At 39.1% G+C, this 23,827-nt stretch overlaps 2 protein-coding genes across 4 annotated transcripts in view; both read left to right on the top strand.

Moving 5' to 3' along the window:
- The first annotated feature begins 131 nt into the window (after window positions 1-131).
- LOC116614112 (E3 ubiquitin-protein ligase RNF4) lies at window positions 132-20,790 on the top strand. 2 transcript variants are annotated; one of them, XM_048729098.1, is made up of 9 exons: window positions 3,246-3,269; window positions 3,834-3,998; window positions 4,145-4,197; window positions 7,370-7,519; window positions 7,828-8,131; window positions 12,028-12,128; window positions 12,664-12,803; window positions 18,470-18,563; window positions 18,994-20,790. In XM_048729098.1, the coding sequence occupies exons 3-9, from the start codon at window positions 4,177-4,179 to the stop codon at window positions 19,141-19,143; spliced, it is 960 nt and encodes a 319-aa protein (XP_048585055.1). In that variant the 5' UTR covers window positions 3,246-3,269; window positions 3,834-3,998; window positions 4,145-4,176; the 3' UTR covers window positions 19,144-20,790. The 2 variants fall into 2 exon arrangements, with proteins under 2 accessions (XP_048585054.1, XP_048585055.1); XM_048729097.1 differs by lacking the exons at window positions 3,246-3,269; window positions 4,145-4,197 and adding an exon at window positions 132-272.
- Window positions 20,791-22,170: 1,380 nt separating this feature from the next.
- Window positions 22,171-23,827, top strand: part of LOC5506343 — a 32,748-nt gene continuing 31,091 nt past the window's right edge. For both annotated transcript variants that reach the window (XM_032374728.2, XM_032374727.2), the window contains exon 1: window positions 22,171-22,522. In XM_032374728.2, the coding sequence (XP_032230619.2) occupies window positions 22,300-22,522 (223 nt within the window). In that variant the 5' untranslated portion in view covers window positions 22,171-22,299. The remainder of the gene's footprint in view (window positions 22,523-23,827) is intronic.

Raw genomic sequence — 23,827 nt, 5'->3', positions numbered from 1 at the left:
TATTGAATATAAAAATGTGGTGGTGGGGGTGGGTTGCAAATTTTGGGGCGTCCAGTCTTGGGGGGGTCACATTTATTGGGCTTGGATTTGAGGGATTTTTGCAATTTCGGATGACGTCACCATTTATTTTGCGCTTAGTCTTTCATGGGTTTCCGCTGACTGATGATAACACCGCAATGGCGTGGACGACAGTCCATCCACGCTATAGACAGAACTATATTCTCCACCAAATTACTGACTAACGCGTAAGAAATCAGGTTCACATGGATCGGGTGAGCATTTTATTTGTGTAAATTTCAAATGTCGTGTCTTCTTCACGCTCTATTCATGCCAAATATTTCTCTTGGCTTTCTTTGGTTCTTGTATTTTGTTTTGTTATTTAAAGAAGTTAATAGGACTTTCCTTTGCTTTATGGTGTACGCCTTCTATATATGCTATGTGCATGTTCTGTACACAAAGCACGATAATGAAACTTCAATTATCTCAAATCTAGTATTTAGTCCTTTAAAACACAAAGAAGAATTCGAATCAATATGATAGCTTAACCCATTGACTGGCTTTTTTGAGCTGAATTTACAAAAAAACAGACTGAAAACAGATACCTCCCCCCCTATTCTGAGTTTTATACAGCCCGTCAAAGTCAAACACAGCTGCCATTAGTCAGCGGTATCCAAGCTTTCCAACAGTGCTTTGCGGTCCCAACTTTTAACCCCTCGTCGTTGTGCTGAAGCCAGCACAAGTTGTTGGTTGCTTGTATTTTTCATCAAAAATACAGCTATGAGCATATTAGGAGAGTGTCTCAGGACATCATGAAGTCTTTTGGGGCATAATTGAGTGCTTTGCTTATGGATATTTGCAAGCAAAGGTGGATTCCTGATGATTTTTTCTTGTTTGGCTTTGCCTGAATGAGAAAATAATTTTCTAATGAATCACCACAGCTCTCCTAAATGCTGTCTTTTCTGAAACCAAATTGATTCCAAAATTGTTTACACTGCTATTCTGGGTCTGTATGACCTGTAATTGATTTGTTTGGCTTCGGGTGAAAAGACTTATAAAAAACCATCTGACTTTGGGGAGAGGAGTGTTGACTGGCCCTCCCCTCGTGAAATTTCCCCTGGATCTCCCAGAATGCTTTGCAATACGTAAAGACATCTTCGTGGTTGTACAAGCCTTCAAGGAGTGGAAATTGTGTTTTGAGGCCTTGGAAATGTACCTGAAGGATCAGAATAAAGGTATCTATTTGTGTCTTGAGCTGTGTTTGCTGATCTCTCTCCCTTGTGTGGTATTTTGAGCGTTTTATTGAGAGGGGTGATTCTGCTTTTCTCTCCTTGTTCAATTTGAGATTTGTCAAAGAACCTGTGCTATTATTTGGCTTAAGAGTAGATGCCAACACCTTGGTTGGATGCATATCTGCAAGACCATTTATCCCTTAGACTGATGCCTGAGTATCTTCATCTTGTTGTGTTTATTTTGCATTTATGAATTTTTTGGGTTGTGGGTACTTCCCAAAGCCAGTACAGGCCGGTTGAGGGGTCAATGTGTTAATTCATAGATCCGACGCCCGCACGAATATCCAATCAGAAAGCAGCAAATAGAAGGTCAGTGAGTCCTGCCCTGAGTTATTTTAAATACAGACGTTTATAGGGGTTTTCCTGCGACTTGGAAAATAAAACACAGTAACCTAACATGATGGAAACTTGTCTTGTTGACCAAGCTTGGTGAAAATCTTGTGAGAATGAAGCATAGAAATAGATGACTACGAGTTTGATTGTTGAATGGAAATGGCACAAATCCAGCTTAAAATACGAAAAATTGGAAATAATAAGATAAAGCGGTGCTCTCTACGATAGGTACTAAGTGTTTATGTGTTTTCAAAGCTATTTTTGTCAACTTGCAGTGATTTAAGTGCGGGGAAAATCGGAAGAGAAAGCCGAATTCGTTGTTTACGACCGACTTCTAACAACAAGTTTTATTGGCAAACTCCAAGATTTACGGTAAAACTACAAACGACAGTCTCATTCCTATATGTAATTGAAGTAGCCTAGGTATAATATCAAACACAAGTTTAATGGTAGGACTTACACTGCTCTTGTAAGTGATTTGTTTGCTTTTTGTTTTTCGTTTCTTCGTAGTAAATTTTACGTGTTTTTCTACAATTGAGTCCCAACTCTACACTAAAAGCGGCCGGGCAAAGAAAACAGGGATGGCACTTTCTACGCTGACTGGAAAATGCTTATTTGCTTGTCCAGATTCGTAGAAAATATCTCAAACCAATCTTTTTCGGCATCGATTGCCAAGTTTTTGTGGGACATTTGTGGGACCACATGGCTGTTATTGCACCATCTCTTTCCTGATTGGCTATTCGTGCGCGCGTGATTGACATGTCATGATTTAGGCCATACAGCACAACTGGCATAGCCATCCACAGGTCTGTGCTGAACTTGATTCTGGTGTGCCAAATTTGTAAAGGCTATTGAATGGGAGGAGAGTGATTGCATTGTCTATTTTGAAAGTTTGGAAATAGTCAATTCATGTGGAATAACAAAATTTAATAATCCAGGTTTATTAAACCTTTCACTCCTGGGTACTTTTGAGCAACATTGTAAAAAAAACAGACTGAAAACAGAAACTTCCCCCCGTATTTCAAGTCCAACACTACCAGTTAAGCTAAGCTACCCCTGACCCAAGACGGTATGCCTTGAAGTTTCCAACAATGCACTGCGGTGCCTTTTCTTTCTAGCGACGGCACTGCTACAGCCTGTTGCTTACAACAGTTGTTCTTGTAATTTGTCTAAAAATTACAGCTTTTTCACATCTGGAGAGTGCCTTAGGACATCATGAAGTCTTTTTGGGCATAATAAATGCTGTGCTTATGGATGTTTGCACGCTGAGGTTGATTCGATGGGATAATTCCTTGTCTGGGCTTCACCAAGTGAGAAAGGAATTTTCTGGTGAATGGCCTCGTACTCTCCAATGTGGGCCATCTTTGCTACCCAACCTTATTCAAAAATTGTTTTCAGGCTTATTCTGGGTTCCTTGGACCTGGAAATGTTTTGTTTGGCTTCGGGGCAAAGAGACTTATAAAAAAACTGTTATGATTTTGGGGGAGGAGATTGCCCGCCTGTCTGTCAAGGTGTTTTCAAGACTCCCATGATGCAGTGCAGGCATGCAAAATAGGCTAAACATGGTGACTCGCTTCTAATGGAGGTTCTAGCATTGATTATTGTGACTGATTGCTGTAAAATGGGACCTGACGGAGCGCAATAAAGGTATCTATTTCTGACTTGATCTGTGTTTGCTTGTCTCTATTTGTAGTTCGGAATTTTGTGTCTTTTTTGGTAAGAAATGTTTCTAAGATTAAGCATTTGTTTACGAATTGGTCAAAAATCAAGGTTGATATTTTGACAAAAAAAAGTCAATTCTATTACATTGCTTAGATGCGCTTTTGAAGGTCGTCTATGCCTTGGATGAATCTATGAGTATCCGGGTCTGGTGATGTTTAGTTTGCATTTTTGACGTTTGGAGTTGGGCCTATATTTTACAGGCGTCTCAGGGCATTATGGCAGTGAAAGACTTGAATTACCTTGATTTAAAAACTACAATATCTGGTTTGAACCACTAGAAAAGGATTGGCTCCTCTATCTATTAAACTTGGATGTGAATTTATCGTTGAACTTTTTATGCGCCCAATCCAAAATATAAGATGAATCTGGACTTGAATAATAAAAGATTATCTATAAGATTAAAATGTATTATGCCCTTGCAATTGAATCCTAGTATGAATCAAACATTTACATCCTAGTAACAACTCACATTTACCATTGTTTGTCAAGAGTGAACGTAAGAGAAAATTGGATTCAGAGGAGCTAGAATGCTGTGATAGCCCAGAAACAACAAGGCTGACAAATCCACACAGCTTATTCCCAGGAATAGAGGACAGCTTATTACCAGGAATAGAGGACAGCTTATTACAAGGGATTCCCTCACAAGAAAGAAAGGTATATAGTCCAATCAATCTATGGTTTAAGATCAGACTAATTGCGACACAAGGTTTTTCAATGTTTTTGTATTAATTAGGTGTCCCTTAATATTTTTCATATATGCTATTTATTTTTCTTTACATCAAAAAATTATTTCTCCATAGCTTTGCACATCTGTCAACACTTAGATAAGGTCATGCTTATGCAACATCAAAATGTAAGTTTACTTAGTATTGAAGCAAAAAAAGTAAAATGTGGACCGAGTTATACATTCAATAACTCAAAATAGACAAGAAGAATGTAAAAAAAACTTGGAAGGGTATTGTATTTTTTTAATTGTGCACTGAAATTATTTGGTAACAAGCTGTTCAAAAGGTCAAATTGATTAGGGCTCATATATCACACATCCCTAATTTGAATACCATTGCAAACAGAATTTCCTAGGAAGGGCTAGGAGCAACTTTTGGAGCAAAAGTCAGTGGTATTTCAAAGAAAATACACTGGAGGTAATGCTAGCTTGTAGTTTTACTGGAGTTTTAGTGGAATTTTGTGCAAAATGCGAACTTTATTCTTCGGTGTATATCTACAGGATAAATAAAGTATTTGAGCCAAAATTTGCAGTAACTGCATTGAGGTAAACAAGTAAGGAGTTTTGAAACCCTGTTTCGTCAAGGGATTATATTTTTTTTGGCAGATTTATAATTTTATTTTCTATACAGGAAAGGTCAAACACATTTTGCTCCAAGAAAAAAAAGGGGTTTGCGTTAAAAATTGCCATGTATGTAGTGAAGCTAATAAGAAAGAAACAAGCGGGAGTTTTTTTCCAAAATTCCATAATACAAATGCATGATGTTTTCTGATATTTTGATTTTTTTTAATTGCTCTATTTTCACCGAAAAAAATGTTAAAAAAAGTCCCACTAGATTCTTTGTTTTATCATTTTGATCGAATATTGCAAAATAAATTATTTTTATTATCAAAAGCATAGGTAAAAAACGCAAATATAGTGAATAAAGGACACAGGCTATTTAATTCAATTAGCACCTCCAGCTGTCAATCTCATCAACCACCCTTTTCCAAACTGTTACTAACTGTTAGTAACTATTCTTTCTATATCTGTAGTCAATTTTGATCAATTCCATGGCAGTGCAATTTTATAACAAGCCCAAAATACCCCAAAATAGCAGGTGCTAGTACCTTAAGCCACGTTTTATCGTGGTACACCAGAAATACATCTTTTTACGATTTCCACTATTAAATATTATAATATGCTTATGTTCCATATCTAAAATATAAACAAAACGTTTTAATGCTATAAGCGCTTATTCTGCATCATCAAAATCCTCACTCATATCTGATTCACTGTCTTCCTCTCTCTTTTCTTTCTCTTTTCTCATGCTGCACTTTTCTTGCAAGAAGAAGATAGAAAAGCCTTTTTGTTCTTTTACGTTATCTACCGCATAGAAAAGCCTTTTTGCTTCTTTTACGTTATCTACCGCATAGAAAAGCCTTTTTGCTTCTTTTACGTTATCTACCGCATAGAAAAGCCTTTTTGCTTCTTTTACGTTATCTACAGCATAGAAAAGCCTTTTTGCTTTTTTTACGTTATCTACCGCATAGAAAAGCCTTTTTGCTTCTTTTACGTTATCTACCGCATAGAAAAGCCTTTTTGCTTCTTTCACGTTATCTACCGCATAGAAAAGCCTTTTTGCTCCATTTACGTTATCTACAGCATAGAAAAGCCTTTTTGCTTTTTTTTACGTTATCTACAGCATAGAAAAGCCTTTTTGCTTCTTTTACGTTATCTACAGCATAGAAAAGCCTTTTTGCTTCTTTTACGTTATCTACAGCATAGAAAAGCCTTTTTGCTTCTTTTACATTATCTACAGCATAGAAAAGCCTTTTTGCTTCTTTTACCTTATCTACAGCATCTCTGAGAAACTGAGTGCCTTCACTTTTTCTAAATTAATGTTCTCAGACATTCCTACCCCTCCATTTTCTGTCTGTTTTTGAAATTGTCATTGCCGTTTCTTCCTTTTGCTCCTTCTTTCTTTGGATTTCAGGAGTGGGGGGGGGGGGGGGGGGCACCGAAAATAACATGGAGGAAGCATAAGGGGAAGCATGGGAAATTTTGTTCCTCCTGAAGGGGTGGTCGGCTTATTTTATCCCTTTTATCAAAATCCTCGCCCACCCACCCCCCTTTCGGGATAATAAATGAACTTTCCCTTAGATTGATATAAAGCTTATAAAAAACGATTTTTGTATTTCAATATACTGTAATGTGTTGATATAGTTTTAAATTTCCCCCAATGTCTTACCTGATGGGTAACCTCTTTGCAAGCCCCCATATGTAGATCAATAGGAGATCATGATCTGAAGAATGGATTATTTTTGTAGTTTACTTACAATTATTAAATTTCTTATCCACAAGAAGTTCAACAACTTTTTAAATCTTTTTGCCAAGTCCAAGAAAATTAGATCATTTTTTTCAAGACAAGACCATTCATCAGGTGTTCTTTAAGATTAGAGTCTTCTCAAATGAAATCTTTCTCTAAAATTTATTTCATACCTGTATGTACTGCACTATTCAGTTGAACTATAAGTTTTGATGTCATAATAGCATGTTGTCAAGGCGAGCTTTGAATGTTTTTAGGTAAAAGGCAAGTGGAATTTTAGCGAGCCGTCTGATTTTCTGGGGTGGCCCGACACCCAAAAACACATTTTTAACTATTTCGGGATTTAGCATGAGAACATTTGCATAATGGCGTGGTTGTATAACAGGCTTCTTGCCATATGATTGGTCAATGTAACAAGTCAATTCAAAGTGTGCTGTCAAACGTCAGAATGTTTTACAGGACCCATTCTCGACTCTAGAATTCTTTTGAAAATGAACTAAACTCAAGTTAAAGTCAAATACAACAAAGATTTTTAATATTTTTCATGTAGGGGAGGTGCAAACTGTATAACACTTTCCAAATTTTAGTGACCAATGAACAACTTACTTTGAACTTGTCTGCAACAATAGTCAATTTACCGGGATAATACATCGAGTCAAACCCATCCTGAATTATATTGTCAATAATCAATGTTTTTAAATCATTACCGAGATGACAGGTTTGTATGTTGGCCTTTCTTTTTTGTTCACTCTATTTTACAATTCCTCAACAGGTACGCCATACAATTGAAACCGTTGTTGGCACTTTGAAAACATTGTGTTCTGATGTCATAACTATTAGTTCCCGTTCCGCTAAAACTTATCAAAAAAACTACTGGCATTCCACGCTTAACTGGATAGCCCAGAATAACTGTAGATGAAATTATCTTTAAAAATAATTTTCTGCTCCTTTTATCTAATTGCACCATTTTTTTCTCCATTCATTATTCTGTAGCGTCAATGCATGTCAGAGCTAGACAGCTCAATAATTCTGCAATACCCTTTACCTGCCACCTCATATTGCGCCGGTATCCCTGGATCTAGTAGTGCAGCAGATGACATTGACAAGTCACTAGAGAAGCCATTATCTCAGCAAAACCCACAGGTATTATCTAAAGAATGAAAAAAGATTCTTTGTATGTTCCTCCCAGAGCTGGAAATTTAAGGGAAGAGTTTAGCAGACATCAAATTTTTACTTGGTATTTTCGAAACTTTTAGGTATAAACCAGCAAAATTCTAGTAAAAAAAAAACTAACTTTGAATTCTAGGAGTACAATGAAAATTCTTAGTTTTATAAAAATGACTTACACATACTTTTCTCATGCTTTTAGCCAATTTGCAAGAATGGTTGTCTTTTGTTTTATGAAACTATTCTGTTAGCATTTTTTTCTAAACCAATTTTATTTTCCATAGATTAGACATGAGACAAAATATCAAGTTCCATCTCAAGTACAAATAAAAACTGGTGATGAGAAGGAAGCATATGAGAAGAGGTTTGACGATGCAATGGACTCACTGTTGGGCAATATAACAAGTTCATGTAGTACTCTGGGGATCCCTGTGTCACCCAATGACTCCACCTGTAGACAATCCACAGATACATCCATCAGTATAACTACTTCAAGCCAAGCTCAGGATGATATTACTATTGTGGCTGAGGTTCAAGCAACTCAACCTGAAGTTATAGATCTTGTGTCTACACCAACGATAAGAAGAGGTAGAGTACCAAAACTGAAGTTATAGAAAGATCTTGTGTCTACACCAACAACATCAGAGATAGAGTATAGTACCCTACCTGAAGTTATAGATCTTGTGTCTACACCAACAATATGAGAGGTAGAGTACCCTACCTGAAGTTATAGATCTTGTGCCTACACCAACAATATGAGAGGTAGAATACCCTACCTGAAGTTATAGATCTTGTGTCTACACCAACAATATGAGAGGTAGAGTACCCTACCTGAAGTTATAGATCTTGGTCTACACCAACAATATGAGAGGTAGAGTACCCTACCTGAAGTTATAAATCTTGTGTCTACACCAACAATATGAGAGGTAGAGTACCCTACCTGAAGTTATAGATCTTGTGTCTACACCAACAATATGAGAGGTAGAGTACCCTACCTGAAGTTATAGATCTTGTGTCTACACCAACAATATGACAGGTAGAGTACCCTACCTAAAGTTATAGATCTTGTGTCTACACCAACAATATGAGAGGTAGAGTACCCTACCTGAAGTTATAGATGTTGTGTCTACACCAACAATATGAGAGGTAGAGTACCCTACCTGAAGTTATAGATCTTGTGTCTACACCAACAATATGAGAGGAAGAGTACCCTACCTGAAGTTATAGATCTTGTGTCTACACCAACAATATGAGAGGTAGAGTACCCTACCTGAAGTTATAGATCTTGTGTCTACACCAACAATATGAGAGGTAGAGTACCCTACCTGAAGTTATAGATCTTGTGTCTACACCAACAATATGAGAGGTAGAGTACCCTACCTGAAGTTATAGATCTTGTGTCTACACCAACAATATGAGAGGTAGAATACCCTACCTGAAGTTATAGATCTTGTGTCTACACCAACAATATGAGAGGTAGAGTACCCTACCTGAAGTTTTAGATCTTGTGTCTACACCAACAATATGAGAGGTAGAGTACCCTACCTAAAGTTATAGATCTTGTGTCTACACCAACAATATGAGAGGTAGAGTACCCTACCTGAAGTTATAGATCTTGTGTCTACACCAACAATATGAGAGGTAGAATACCCTACCTGAAGTTATAGATCTTGTGTCTACACCAACAATATGAGAGGTAGAATACCCTACCTGAAGTTATAGATCTTGTGTCTACACCAACAATATGAGAGGTAGAGTACCCTACCTGAAGTTTTAGATCTTGTGTCTACACCAACAATATGAGAGGTAGAGTACCCTACCTAAAGTTATAGATCTTGTGTCTACACCAACAATATGAGAGGTAGAGTACCCTACCTGAAGTTATAGATCTTGTGTCTACACCAACAATATGAGAGGTAGAGTACCCTACCTGAAGTTATAGATCTTGTGCCTACACCAACAACATGAGAGGTATAGTACTCTACCTAAAGTTATAGATCTTGTGTCTACACCAACCACATGAGAGGTAGAGTACCCTACCTAAAGTTATAGATCTTGTGCCTACACCAACCACATGAGAGGTAGAGTACCCTACCTAAAGTTATAGATCTTGTGTCTACACCAACAATATGAGAGGTAGAATACCCTACCTGAAGTTATAGATCTTGTGTCTACACCAACAATATGAGAGGGAGAGTACCCTACCTGAAGTTATAGATCTTGTGTCTACACCAACAATATGAGAGGTAGAGTACCGTACCTGAAGTTATAGATCTTGTGCCTACACCAACAACATGAGAGGTAGAGTACCCTACCTGAAGTTATAGATCTTGTGTCTACACCAACAACATGAGAGGTAGAGTACCCTACCTGAAGTTATAGATCTTGTGTCTACACCAACAATATGACAGGTAGAGTACCCTACCTGAAGTTATAGATCTTGTGTCTACACCAACAATATGAGAGGTAGAGTACCCTACCTGAAGTTATAGATGTTGTGTCTACACCAACAATATGAGAGGTAGAGTACCCTACCTGAAGTTATAGATCTTGTGTCTACACCAACAATATGAGAGGTAGAGTACCCTACCTGAAGTTATAGATGTTGTGCCTACACCAACAATATGAGAGGAAGAGTACCCTACCTGAAGTTATAGATCTTGTGTCTACACCAACAATATGAGAGGAAGAGTACCCTACCTGAAGTTATAGATCTTGTGTCTACACCAACAATATGAGAGGTAGAGTACCCTACCTGAAGTTATAGATCTTGTGTCTACACCAACAATATGAGAGGTAGAGTACCCTACCTGAAGTTATAGATCTTGTGTCTACACCAACAATATGAGAGGTAGAGTACCCTACCTGAAGTTATAGATCTTGTGTCTACACCAACAATATGAGAGGTAGAATACCCTACCTGAAGTTATAGATCTTGTGTCTACACCAACAATATGAGAGGTAGAGTACCCTACCTGAAGTTTTAGATCTTGTGTCTACACCAACAATATGAGAGGTAGAGTACCCTACCTAAAGTTATAGATCTTGTGCCTACACCAACAATATGAGAGGTAGAGTACCCTACCTAAAGTTATAGATCTTGTGTCTACACCAACAATATGAGAGGTAGAATACCCTACCTGAAGTTATAGATCTTGTGTCTACACCAACAATATGAGAGGTAGAGTACCCTACCTGAAGTTATAGATCTTGTGCCTACACCAACAACATGAGAGGTATAGTACTCTACCTAAAGTTATAGATCTTGTGTCTACACCAACCACATGAGAGGTAGAGTACCCTACCTAAAGTTATAGATCTTGTGCCTACACCAACAATATGAGAGGTAGAGTACCCTACCTAAAGTTATAGATCTTGTGTCTACACCAACAATATGAGAGGTAGAATACCCTACCTGAAGTTATAGATCTTGTGTCTACACCAACAATATGAGAGGGAGAGTACCCTACCTGAAGTTATAGATCTTGTGTCTACACCAACAATATGAGAGGTAGAGTACCGTACCTGAAGTTATAGATCTTGTGCCTACACCAACAATATGAAAGGTAGAGTACCCTACCTGAAGTTATAGATCTTGTGTCTACACCAACAACATGAGAGGTAGAGTACCCTACCTGAAGTTATAGATCTTGTGTCTACACCAACAGTTAATGAACATTTCCAGGGTCTTAAATTTGTTTCAATGCCTTATTTTGGTCTTTAGTATTAGAGAACTTGTAACACTAACAGTAGTTGCCAAAAAACTAGTGCAAGCACCAGTAGCTGGTTCCTTAACAGTCAGTTGGGTTTATGGTAGACTTGCACTTTTATCTCCAGATCAGCCTATCAGTAGAGAAAGGTTTCTGACTTTCCAGGAACTAATGCCTGCATTTTGTTTTTTTACACAATTTTTTTTTTCACATCAGTCAACCACTATTTATTTCCTGATATGTCTTGAAAATCATCCTATAAATGATTAATTTTAATTTTACTGATTAACCCATTGATCCCTATTTTTAGCTTTAATCCCCAATAAAACAATAACAGACCCTAAACAGATATAACTGGTAGAGTTGTGTTGACTGGTCATTCTATAACATTCTATGCAATCTGTTACGGTGGCAAGATTTGTCATGGGTTCTGGGAGCCCCCATAGAGAGACTTTGTGTTTTGAGGCCATGGAAATGACCATAGATGATCATAATTAAGGTATCTATTTGTGACTTGAGTTTTGTTTGCTAAGTTCTTACCCTTGTGTGGTATTTTAGGCTCGTTGTTACTTCATGAGTGGCTGTTGAGGGCTTAATGTGAACTAATTGGACTGCCATGATATCAATAGAAATCATGGCCATCAAAACTTGATGTGGATTATTTTTCTCCGTCTATTTGTAAATGTTTTACTCCATGTAGCTGACTTATTATTTATTTTGCTTGATGTATTTCTATAGTTTTGAATCAGCTGTTGGCATCTTTCTTTACCTCAGGGTCGTCATTTGTGGTAGATCTGACATCAGAACCATCTTCCCCTGACAGGGATGTGGTGGACTTGACCAGAGAATCTGTTTCTGACACACCTGTTATAGTGGTAAGCAAATCATGTTCATCTTGATTGCGTTGAATGTCCTGTAAGCCTTTTGCATTGTTTCAGGGGTGAAATCTCATGTAGACCTCTCTTGTCAAGCTTAAAGTCACTCTAGATTTATTTTTGGTAGCTCTAGATTTATTTCATATTTCTCTCCTATTTTTATGATGCTGAATTGAAAATTGCGGGACTGGTGCCCTCCCAGCCATAAGTTGGCCATATGTTTGCCTGTTGTTTAACAAGCTTTGTTATTGTCAGCACACTGTTTAACAAGCTTTGTTATTGTCAGCACACTGTTTAACAAGCTTTGTTATTGTCAGCAACACTGTTCAAGATACTTTGTTATTGTCAGCAACACTGTTTAACAATCTTTATTATTGTCAGCAACACTGTTTAACATGCTTTGTTATTGTAAGCAACACTGTTCAACATACTTTGTTATTGTCAGCAACATTATTTAGCAAGCTTTGTTATTGTTAGCTTGTTGTTGTTTAAAATCCATTCTGTGTCTTGTTCTCATAGTTTGTCTGATTCCCAGTGTGTCAGTAGAATATTCCAGAGAGCACCAAGCTTGACATGGCAGCGCCCATCCTGTATGTTTGCATCGTATTCTGGCGAGGTGTCCCCCACCCAGTTATCAGATGATGATGTACAGGATGTCACAAATGACCAAGCCAGGTATGATGTACAGGATGTCACAAATGACCAAGCCAGGTATGATGTACAGGATGTCACAAATGACCAAGCCAGGTATGATGTACAGGATGTCACAAATGACCAAGCCAGGTATGATGTACAGGATGTCACAAATGACCAAGCCAGGTATGATGTACAGGATGTCACAAATGACCAAGCCAGGTATGATGTACAGGATGTCACAAATGATCAATCCAGGTATGATGTACAGGATGTCACAAATGATCAATCCAGGTATGATGTACAGGATGTCACAAATGACCAAGCCAGGTATGATGTACAGGATGTCACAAATGACCAAGCCAGGTATGATGTACAGGATGTCACAAATGACCAAGCCAGGTATGATGTACAGGATGTCACAAATGACCAAGCCAGGTATGATGTACAGGATGTCACAAATGACCAAGCCAGGTATGATGTACAGGATGTCACAAATGACCAAGCCAGGTATGATGTACAGGATGTCACAAATGACCAAGCCAGGTATGATGTACAGGATGTCACAAATGATCAATCCAGGTATGATGTACAGGATGTCACAAATGACCAAGCCAGGTATGATGTACAGGATGTCACAAATGACCAAGCCAGGTATGATGTACAGGATGTCACAAATGACCAAGCCAGGTATGATGTACAGGATGTCACAAATGACCAAGCCAGGTATGATGTACAGGATGTCACAAATGACCAAGCCAGGTATGATGTACAGGATGTCATAAATGACCAAGCCAGGTATGATGTACAGGATGTCACAAATGACCAAGCCAGGTATGATGTACAGGATGTCACAAATGACCAAGCCAGGTATGATGTACAGGATGTCACAAATGACCAAGCCAGGTATGATGTACAGGATGTCACAAATGACCAAGCCAGGTATGATGTACAGGATGTCACAAATGACCAAGCCAGGTATGATGTACAGGATGTCACAAATGACCAAGCCAGGTATGATGTACAGGATGTCACAAATGACCAAGCCAGGTATGATGTACAGGATGTCACAAATGATCAATCCAGGTATGATGTACAGGATGTCACAAATGACCAAGCCAGGTATGATGTACAGGATGTCACAAATGACCAAGCCAGGTATGATGTACAGGATGTCACAAATGACCAAGCCAGGTATGATGTACAGGATGTCACAAATGACCAAGCCAGGTATGATGTACAGGATGTCACAAATGACCAAGCCAGGTATGATATACAGGATGTCACAAATGACCAAGCCAGGTATGATGTACAGGATGTCACAAATGACCAAGCCAGGTATGATGTACAGGATGTCACAAATGACCAAGCCAGGTATGATGTACAGGATGTCACAAATGACCAAGCCAGGTATGATGTACAGGATGTCACAAATGACCAAGCCAGGTATGATATACAGGATGTCACAAATGACCAAGCCAGGTATGATGTACAGGATGTCACAAATGACCAAGCCAGGTATGATGTACAGAATGTCACAAATGACCAAGCCAGGTATGATATAAAAGCATAAACCATTTTCTTTCCAAAAGTTTTGTTTAGAAACATTTATGATTTGGTGCACTTCAAAAGATACTTTTCTAGTTCTCAGTTGCATGCACAAGTAAAGACTTTCAAAATCGTTTTGGTGAACGTCAATTAAGCAATTTCCATGGAAAAAAGGCCCTTTGCACGATAAATCCATCAAACATTAACTCTAAAGCCACCATTTTTAGCATTGGTAAAATGTTTTACTGTTATGGAGAGCTTTTTTATGCAAAGATCTATGGGGACCCAATCAGAGACATCAGATCTATGGGGACCCAATCAGAGACATAAGATCTATGGGGACCCAATCAGACACACAAGATCTATGGGGACCCAATCAGAGACATAAGATCTATGGGGACCCAATCAGAGACATAAGATCTATGGGGACCCAATCAGAGACATCAGATCTATGGGGACCCAATCAGAGACATAAGATCTATGGGGACCCAATCAGAGACATAAGATCTATGGGGACCCAATCAGAGACATAAGATCTATGGGGACCCGATCAGAGACATAAGATCTATTGGGGACCCTATCAGAGACATAAGATCTATGAGAACCCAATCAGAGACATAAGAACTATGGGGACCCAATCAGAGACATAAGATCTATGGGGACCCAATCAGAGACATCAGATCTATGGGGACCCAATCAGAGACATAAGATCTATGGGGACCCAATCAGAGACATAAGAACTATGGGGACCCAATCAGAGACATAAGATCTATGGGGACCCAATCAGAGACATCAGATCTATGGGGACCCAATCAGAGACATCAGATCTATGGGGACCCAATCAGAGACATAAGATCTATGGGGACCCAATCAGAGACATAAGAACTATGGGGACCCAATTAGAGACATAAGATCTATGGGGACCCAATCAGAGACATAAGATCTATGGGGACCCAATCAGAGACATAAGATCTATGGGGACCCAATCAGAGACATAAGATCTATGGGGACCCAATCAGAGACATAAGATCTATGGGGACCCAATCAGAGACATCAGATCTATGGGGACCCAATCAGAGACATAAGATCTATGGGGACCCAATCAGAGACATAAGATCTATGGGGGCCCAATCAGAGACATAAGATCTATGGGGACCCAATCAGAGACATAAGAACTATGGGGACCCTATCAGAGACATAAGAACTATGGGGACCCAATCAGAGACATCAGATCTATTGGGACCCAATCAGAGACATAAGATCTATGGGGACCTGATCAGAGACGTAAGATCTATGGGGACCCAATCAGACACATAAGATCTATGGGGACCCAATCAGACACATAAGATCTATGGGGACCCAATCAGAGACATAAGATCTATAGGGACCCAATCAGAGACATAAGATCTATGGGGACCCAATCAGAGACATAAGATCTATGGGGGCCCAATCAGAGACATAAGATCTATGGGGACCCAATCAGAGACATAAGAACTATGGGGACCCAATCAGAGACATAAGATCTATGGGGACCCAATCAGACACATAAGATCTATGGGGACCCGATCAGAGACATAAGATCTATGGGGACCCAATCAGAGACATAAGATCTATGGGGACCCAATCAGAGACATAAGATCTATGGGGACCCAATCAGAGACATAAGATCTATGGGGACCCGATCAGAGACATAAGATCTATGGGGACCCAATCTGAGACATAAGATCTATGGGGACCCAATCAGAGACATAAGATCTATTGGGACCCAATCAGAGACATCAGATCTATGAGGACCCAATCAGAGACATAAGATCTATTGGGACCCAATCAGAGACATAAGATCTATTGGGGCCCAATCAGAGACATAAGATCTATGGGGACCCAATCAGAGACATAAGATCTATGGGGACCCAATCAGAGACATAAGAACTATGGGGACCCAATCAGAGACATAAGATCTATGGGGACCCAATCAGAGACATCAGATCTATGGGGACCCAATCAGAGACATCAGATCTATGGGGACCCAATCAGAAACATAAGATCTATGGGGACCCAATCAGAGACATAAGAACTATGGGGACCCAATTAGAGACATAAGATCTATGGGGACCCAATCAGAGACATAAGAACTATGGGGACCCAATTAGAGACATAAGATCTATGGGGACCCAATCAGAGACATAAGATCTATGGGGGCCCAATCAGAGACATAAGATCTATGGGGACCCAATCAGAGACATAAGAACTATGGGGACCCTATCAGAGACATAAGAACTATGGGGACCCAATCAGAGACATCAGATCTATTGGGACCCAATCAGAGACATAAGATCTATGGGGACCCGATCAGAGACGTAAGATCTATAGGGACCCAATCAGACACATAAGATCTATTGGGGACCCAATCAGAGACATAAGATCTATAGGGACCCAATCAGAGACATAAGATCTATGGGGACCCAATCAGAGACATAAGATCTATGGGGGCCCAATCAGAGACATAAGATCTATGGGGACCCAATCAGAGACATAAGAACTATGGGGACCCAATCAGAGACATAAGATCTATGGGGACCCAATCAGACACATAAGATCTATGGGGACCCGATCAGAGACATAAGATCTATGGGGACCCAATCAGAGACATAAGATCTATGGGGACCCAATCAGAGACATAAGATCTATTGGGGACCCTATCAGAGACATAAGATCTATGGGGACCCAATCAGAGACATCAGATCTATGGGGACCCAATCAGAGACATAAGATCTATGGGGACCCAATCAGAGACATAAGATCTATGGGGACCCAATCAGAGACATAAGATCTATGGGGACCCAATCAGAGACATAAGATCTATGGGGACCCAATCAGAGACATAAGATCTATGGGGACCCAATCAGAGACATAAGATCTATGGGGACCCAATCAGAGACATAAGATCTATTGGGGACCCAATCAGAGACATAAGATCTATGGGGACCCGATCAGAGACATAAGATCTATTGGGGCCCAATGAGACACATAAGATCTATGAGAACCCAATCAGAGATATAAGATCTATGGGGACTCAATCAGAGACATAAGATCTATGGGGACCCAATCAGACACATAAGATCTATGAGGACCCAATCAGAGACATAAGATCTATGGGGACCCAATCAGAGACATAAGATCTATGGGGACCCAATCAGAGACATCAGATCTATGGGGACCCAATCAGAGTCATAAGATCTATGAGGACCCAATCAGAGACATAAGATCTATGGGGACCCAATCGGAGACATAAGATCTATGGGGACCCATTCAGAGACATAAGATCTATGGGGACCCAATCAGAGACATAAGATCTATGGGGACCCAATCAGAGACATAAGATCTATGGGGACCCAATCAGAGACATAAGATCTATGAGGACCCGGTCAGAGACATAAGATCTATTGGGGACCCAATCAGAGACATAAGATCTATGGGGACCCAATCAGAGACATAAGATCTATGAGGATCCAATCAGAGACATAAGATCTATGGGGACCCAATCAGAGACATCAGATCTATGGGGACCCAATCAGAGACATAAGATCTATGGGGACCCAATCAGACACACAAGATCTATGGGGACCCAATCAGAGACATCAGATCCATGGGGACCCAATCAGAGACATAAGATCTATGGGGACCCAATCGGAGACATAAGATCCATGGGGACCCAATCAGAGACATAAGATCTATGGGAACCCAATCGGAGACATAAGATCTATCGGTACCCAGTCAGAGACATAAGAACTATGGAAACCCATGAGTGAGACATTTGTTTATAAAATAAAATGCGAAACAGTAATCTATTTGGAGAATCCTTTTGCTTGCAATTAAAAAAAATGCTTTTTTATTCAGTCTTTTTAAGATACATAGTTATCTAATTGAGCAGCATTTGCATTTTTTACTCCACCCTTTTGATACACTTTAAATTTAAAACACTTTTCTTTAGTGGGAAGAGAAACAATGTTGACAGATTTCTATAGAAACCAGTTGATTGACATCCACCAAAAAATGTGACTAAGGCATGTGACTGAGAACGAAGAATAAAAACAAAAACAATTTTTTTTAACCGTTTAACAAAGCCTTATTACATACATGCTGTTTCTCTTTATTTGTAGTAATGCTCCATCGAGAAGTAGAGACACTAGTGCCGACGACAAAAACGCTAGAAAAACTATCACATGCCCAATATGTATGGACGATGATGAGGCAGTGAGTATGGTCCTCATTTCCACTAGACTTTGCTGAGGGCAGACCTCCAGGGTTTAATGGTAACAGTTTGGGTAAGAGACAGCCCATCTGCCATTCGGCAATCCTGTGATAGCCATTTATTTAGCAGATGAACGCTAATCGTCAAATTTAAATTCTCAGGCTGCCCTGTGTTCTAAACATTTGCAGTAAAATAGTAGAAAGAGTTAATCGAATAGCTTGTTGAAACCTACTCTAGTATCACCTACTCTAGTTTCATTACCAAAGGGTACTTCAGACCAGTACAATAATTGTAGCTAGCCTTTTAATAGATAATAACCCATCTTTGACTGAGAAAGGAAGGCTCTAGAATGTGGAGTGTATAGGTGAAAGATATGGGGCTAGAGTGACCAATGTACCACTGTAATATTGACCAAGTCTTTTTGTCTTTCAGATAAAGAAAAGAAAACGTCAGCTTACCTCGACTGTTTGTGGACATGTGTTTTGCGACAAATGTATCAAGAATGCTGTTAAGATACAGAAAAAGTGCCCAACTTGTAGAAAGGATCTAACACTTAGACAGCTACACCCAATCTTCCTTTGAACTAATACCTGCAGCATGTCTTGTAAGATTGTTAAACATGCAGCATGTCTTGTAAGATTGTTAAACATGCAGCATGTCTTGTAAGATTGTTGAACATGCAGCATGTCTTGTAAGATTGTTAAACATGCAGCATGTCTTGTAAGATTGTTAAACATGCAGCATGTCTTGTAAGATTGTTAAACATGCAGCATGTCTTGTAAGATTGTTAAACATGCAGCATGTCTTGTAAGATTGTTAAACATGCAGCAGGTCTTGTAAGATTGTTAAACATGCAGCATGTCTTGTAAGATTGTTAAACATGCAGCATGTCTTGTTTGATCATTATAATCACTACTACCAGTCATAAAAGTTGCATAGCTTATTCATAGGCTAATCCATGTAAATTTTAAACTTAAAAACTAAAATTTAAATCTTTATATACTAAATACCTAATTGATAGGATGCATAGCTAATTAGGCTATTTCATCCCATTCAGTTATACACTGGAATGACATGGCTGTAGCAGGGGTGTCCCCCCCTTCATATTTTCTTAATGTTCTTCATCGCCGTACCGCACCTCCCCAAATATGTTCTTAATGTTCTTTATTGCCGTAATCCAACCCCCCTATAATTTCTTAATGTTCTTTATCACCGTACCCCACCTCCCCCAGTATTTTCTTAATCGTCTTTATCGCCGCACCCCACCTCCCCCAGTATTTTCTTAATCGTCTTTATCGCCGTACCCCACCTCCCCCAGTATTTTCTTAATCTTCTTCATCACCATACCCCACCTCCCCCAATGTTTTTTTTATGGCCTTTATCGCCGTAACCCACCTCTCCCAGTATTTTCTTAATCTTCTTTTTCGCTGTACCCAACCTCCCCCAATATTTTCTTAATGTTCTTTATCGCCGTACCCCACCTCCCCCAGTATTTTCTTAATCTTCTTTATTGCCGCACCCCACCTCCCCCAATATTTTCTTAATGTTCTTTATCGCCGTACCCCACCTCCCCAGTATTTTCTTAATCTACTTCATCACCGTACCCCACCTCCCTCAATGTTTTTTTTATGGCCTTTATCGCCGTAACCCACCTCTCCCAGTATTTTCTTAATCTTCTTTTTCGCTGTACCCAACCTCCCCCAATATTTTCTTAATGTTCTTTATCGCCGTACCCCACCTCCCCCAGTATTTTCTTAATCTTCTTTATTGCCGCACCCCACCTCCCCCAATATTTTCTTAATGTTCTTTATTGCCGTACCCCACCTCCCCAGTATTTTCTTAATCTACTTCATCACCGTACCCCACCTCCCTCAATGTTTTCTTAATGTCCTTTATCGCCGTACTCCACTTCCCCCAGTATTTTCTTAATCTTCTTTATCGCCGTACCCCACCTCCCCCAATATTTTCTTAATGTTCTTTATCGCTGTACCCCACCTCCCCCAGTATCGCCTTACCCCACCACCCCCAATATTTCTTATGGTTCTTCATCGCTGTACCCCACCTTCCCCAATATTTTCTTAATGTTCTTCATCACCGTACCCCACCTCCCCCAATATTTTCTTAATGTTCTTCATCGCCGTACCCCACCTCCCCCAGTATTTCAAGGCCTGTTACAAATCTGAATTAATTCATTTCTTGTTGTTTTGAAATAAATAATCATGTAGATGCTGTGTGTCTATTCTTGTTGAAGCTCGGGGATACATTCTCAAAACGCTGATAACTAAGATAGTCACCTGGCTCGCACGTATGGACTGGAACATCGAAATGAATAAAAAACTAGACCCTGTGCGCAGGGTTGACTGGGATGCCCGAGGATTTTCATATGCATACTGTATGAGGAATTGCAATTTGTTTGAGTCACAGTGTTGTGACATGTATGACCAAAAACAATTTCTTTTTCTTCCATTAAAAAAAAACATTTAATTATTAAAGCAATGTTAAAACTGATTGGCTCAATTAATTTAAGAAACACAAACTTTCCAGGCAGGGGAGGCGACCCCATAAAAGGCTGTTAACCAAAGAGAGTCATTATTATGAACAATATAATGTTCTCCATAGTTTATGGTATTTTTTTTTTTTCAATTGTAAACACGAAGACATAGCCTATATAGGCTAGCAAAGAGAAGAAAGCCACAGGAGCTGGAACCGTAATAGAATACAGGAAAACTAAAATCTGCTGTTACACCCAAAATGAGCCATAATGAGTACTGTTTAATTGTTTTCATTGTTCATGGCAATTATTTCATTTGTGTAAGTGCAAAATAAACAATAAGATCTATTGTATTTATGCTATCATATTGTTTAGACAAAAATATTTTAAAGTCATATGGATAGTCAATAGAATATCAAACACAACAGAATCCTCTAGTTCTTATTGCAAATGTGTCTGAACTCATATATAACTGACATTAATAGATTGACATTATCGTTGTTATTGGGTTCCCTGTGGACATGATGTCACGTGATTGATGAGCTCACGAGGGATTTGTTCAGTTCATCAAAAACAAATTCAGACAAGCACTCTTTCCGTAGTTTTAATCGTAGTTTTAATCCCCCAACACGCCGATACAAAATGTTTCATTTTTCATTAAAATGTTTCCTTAAAAAAATTGACATTCAATAAGAGATAGAGAATCTATTTTAGAAAAAAAAATGAAAACAATAAACAAATCAAAGGAAGGCATGTGTTATTATCCATTGGTATTTCAAGTTCCATCAGGTTTTCTGAGCTGTTTATCAAGAATTGATTCAAACCTCAGGTCTAAAGTAGAGGGGTTTTTCTCAACGGAATTTATTACTTCTCCCCCCAAAAAAGTGATAAATTCCGTTAAGAAAAAAAACCCAAATCGTGTATTACACGTGAATTTGACAACAACAAGGCATCTTCTTAGTTTTAAGGCAATTTTATTGACAACATTTCACACAAAAAAACTCTTTACTCGTCCCCTCTCAGAACAGCCGAATTCCGAGCTTACGAAGAGCTACGAACAAGCAACCATTGCCTGGGCAATATACCTGTATACCCCAGGTGCGAGCGGGACTGGCACCCAGTCTTGTTCCACGTGGTTCCCATATACACACAGCTTCTCGTCGAAATGTAATCAACACTCTCCAAAAACCTCTTGTTATCGCCCCATTAAAACCTACCACAGCCTGGACGTGACTTCCCAAAGAGCCATGGCAGGCCGTGGTAGAGGGAGGGGCGCTTTAGCTCGATGGACCATCTCTCCGGGCCAGCCTTTGGCCGCAAGTTTTGACGGAAGAGCCGTGGCTTCGGTTCCGCCATTGAAGAAAGATGGCTCAATTTTCGGAAATGGTGACAGTGTTTCATCGGATAGAAGGGTTTCCTGCGTTCGTATCACTTGTATCATCGATGTTAATCATTTCTGGGCCCAGTTAGGTAGGATTTTATCCGACTTCTCCCATCGAATAACGATGTTCTGTACTCTGTTTATCAGAATTGTTAGATTTGGTCGATTCTTTATATTTTCTTCTTCGAATGGTATATGGTTAGGTTCGTATGGATACAATACATAAAACACGCGTTCGCGCGAATAACTCAAATCTGCAATTTTGGATATTTTGCCTTTGGTTGGGTCGAGTCATTTGTCACGTAGATCGAGATGTCAATCAAATTACATGAGAAAATATATTAGTCCCATCTTCATGTCTTAGTTATTGAAGATCGTTTTTTGGTTACAAGTTTTCCGATAATCTTTTTATCACAAGCGGGTAGTCATTTTATTATTCAGGAAACAAACCTGCAAAATTTAACAAACATTTTGCAGTCTGTGAGATTTTTACATTTTGTGCGCGTTTTGTGCACACACTGTTTTGAAACCTACAACAAAACAATACTTTCTTTTTTCCATATAATTCTCTGCTTTTATTGGTTTTATTATGGGTTGCATTGCAATATATTGCCATCACATAATTTTAATGGTTTAAAGAAAATGCATTGTTATAAATTTTCCTGCCAAAACAGGAAATTATGCCCTAGATTCAATCTCCCTTCCTGGCCAAGGAAATAAGCATCAATTTTCTGTAGTTTATTGAAGTCGAATTCCCTTCTTAGAATTTGAATGTTTATCTATGCCTTTTTTGGCTAGATTGCTTTAAGTGAAAGGTTATAAGAATCAATTTTTGTAATAAATAGGAGCTGTTGGTAGCTTTTGTTGTGACAAGTGTAGTTTAAATACACTCGTTTGCGACTCTGCGACAAGGTCGCATGTGAGCATGGGCAAAAACCACTGAAGCGCCCAGCTGCATATATTAGCCACTGCATAGCTTCAGGCTTATGCTGCATTCACACCAAAACCATGTTTAGTTAAACAAGGTTTTTCTTTGCCTGATAACATGCTTAGTTTCTCATTATGATGAATTCTTACTAGCTGAATTAGTAACATGTACAGCACAGTCTATTCAGTTTTGTTCTTGGTTCTGTCCACTCTTGGGAGATTGGTATTTAAACCAGTTTAATAATACCACCTTTAAACTGGTTTAAGTGCTGGTATTAGACTCGGTAGCCGTGGCTAATATCTAACAATTAGACCTTGAGGTAGCCTGCGTAGCAAGCATTTCTGTGTTTCAGCAGGAATTTTTGAGCGAGCGAGGAATATGGACGCGCGAAAAATGGGGTGAGCGCAAAAAAAAGAGAAGAGGGAGGGGGAAGAAGGGAATGCTTGCCAACACTCATTGTCTTTTT

Source organism: Nematostella vectensis, chromosome 6, assembly GCF_932526225.1.
Source record: "Nematostella vectensis chromosome 6, jaNemVect1.1, whole genome shotgun sequence".
Lineage (NCBI taxonomy): Eukaryota > Metazoa > Cnidaria > Anthozoa > Actiniaria > Edwardsiidae > Nematostella > Nematostella vectensis.
This window is presented reverse-complemented; position numbering and strand designations above follow the sequence as displayed.

Coding starts and splice junctions, on each gene's coding strand:
- LOC116614112 (XM_048729097.1), top strand. Junction 8,132..12,027: donor TACACCAACGATAAGAAGAG/GTAGAGTACCAA, acceptor TCTTTACCTCAG/GGTCGTCATTTGTGGTAGAT. Junction 12,804..18,469: donor GTCACAAATGACCAAGCCAG/GTATGATGTACA, acceptor CTTTATTTGTAG/TAATGCTCCATCGAGAAGTA.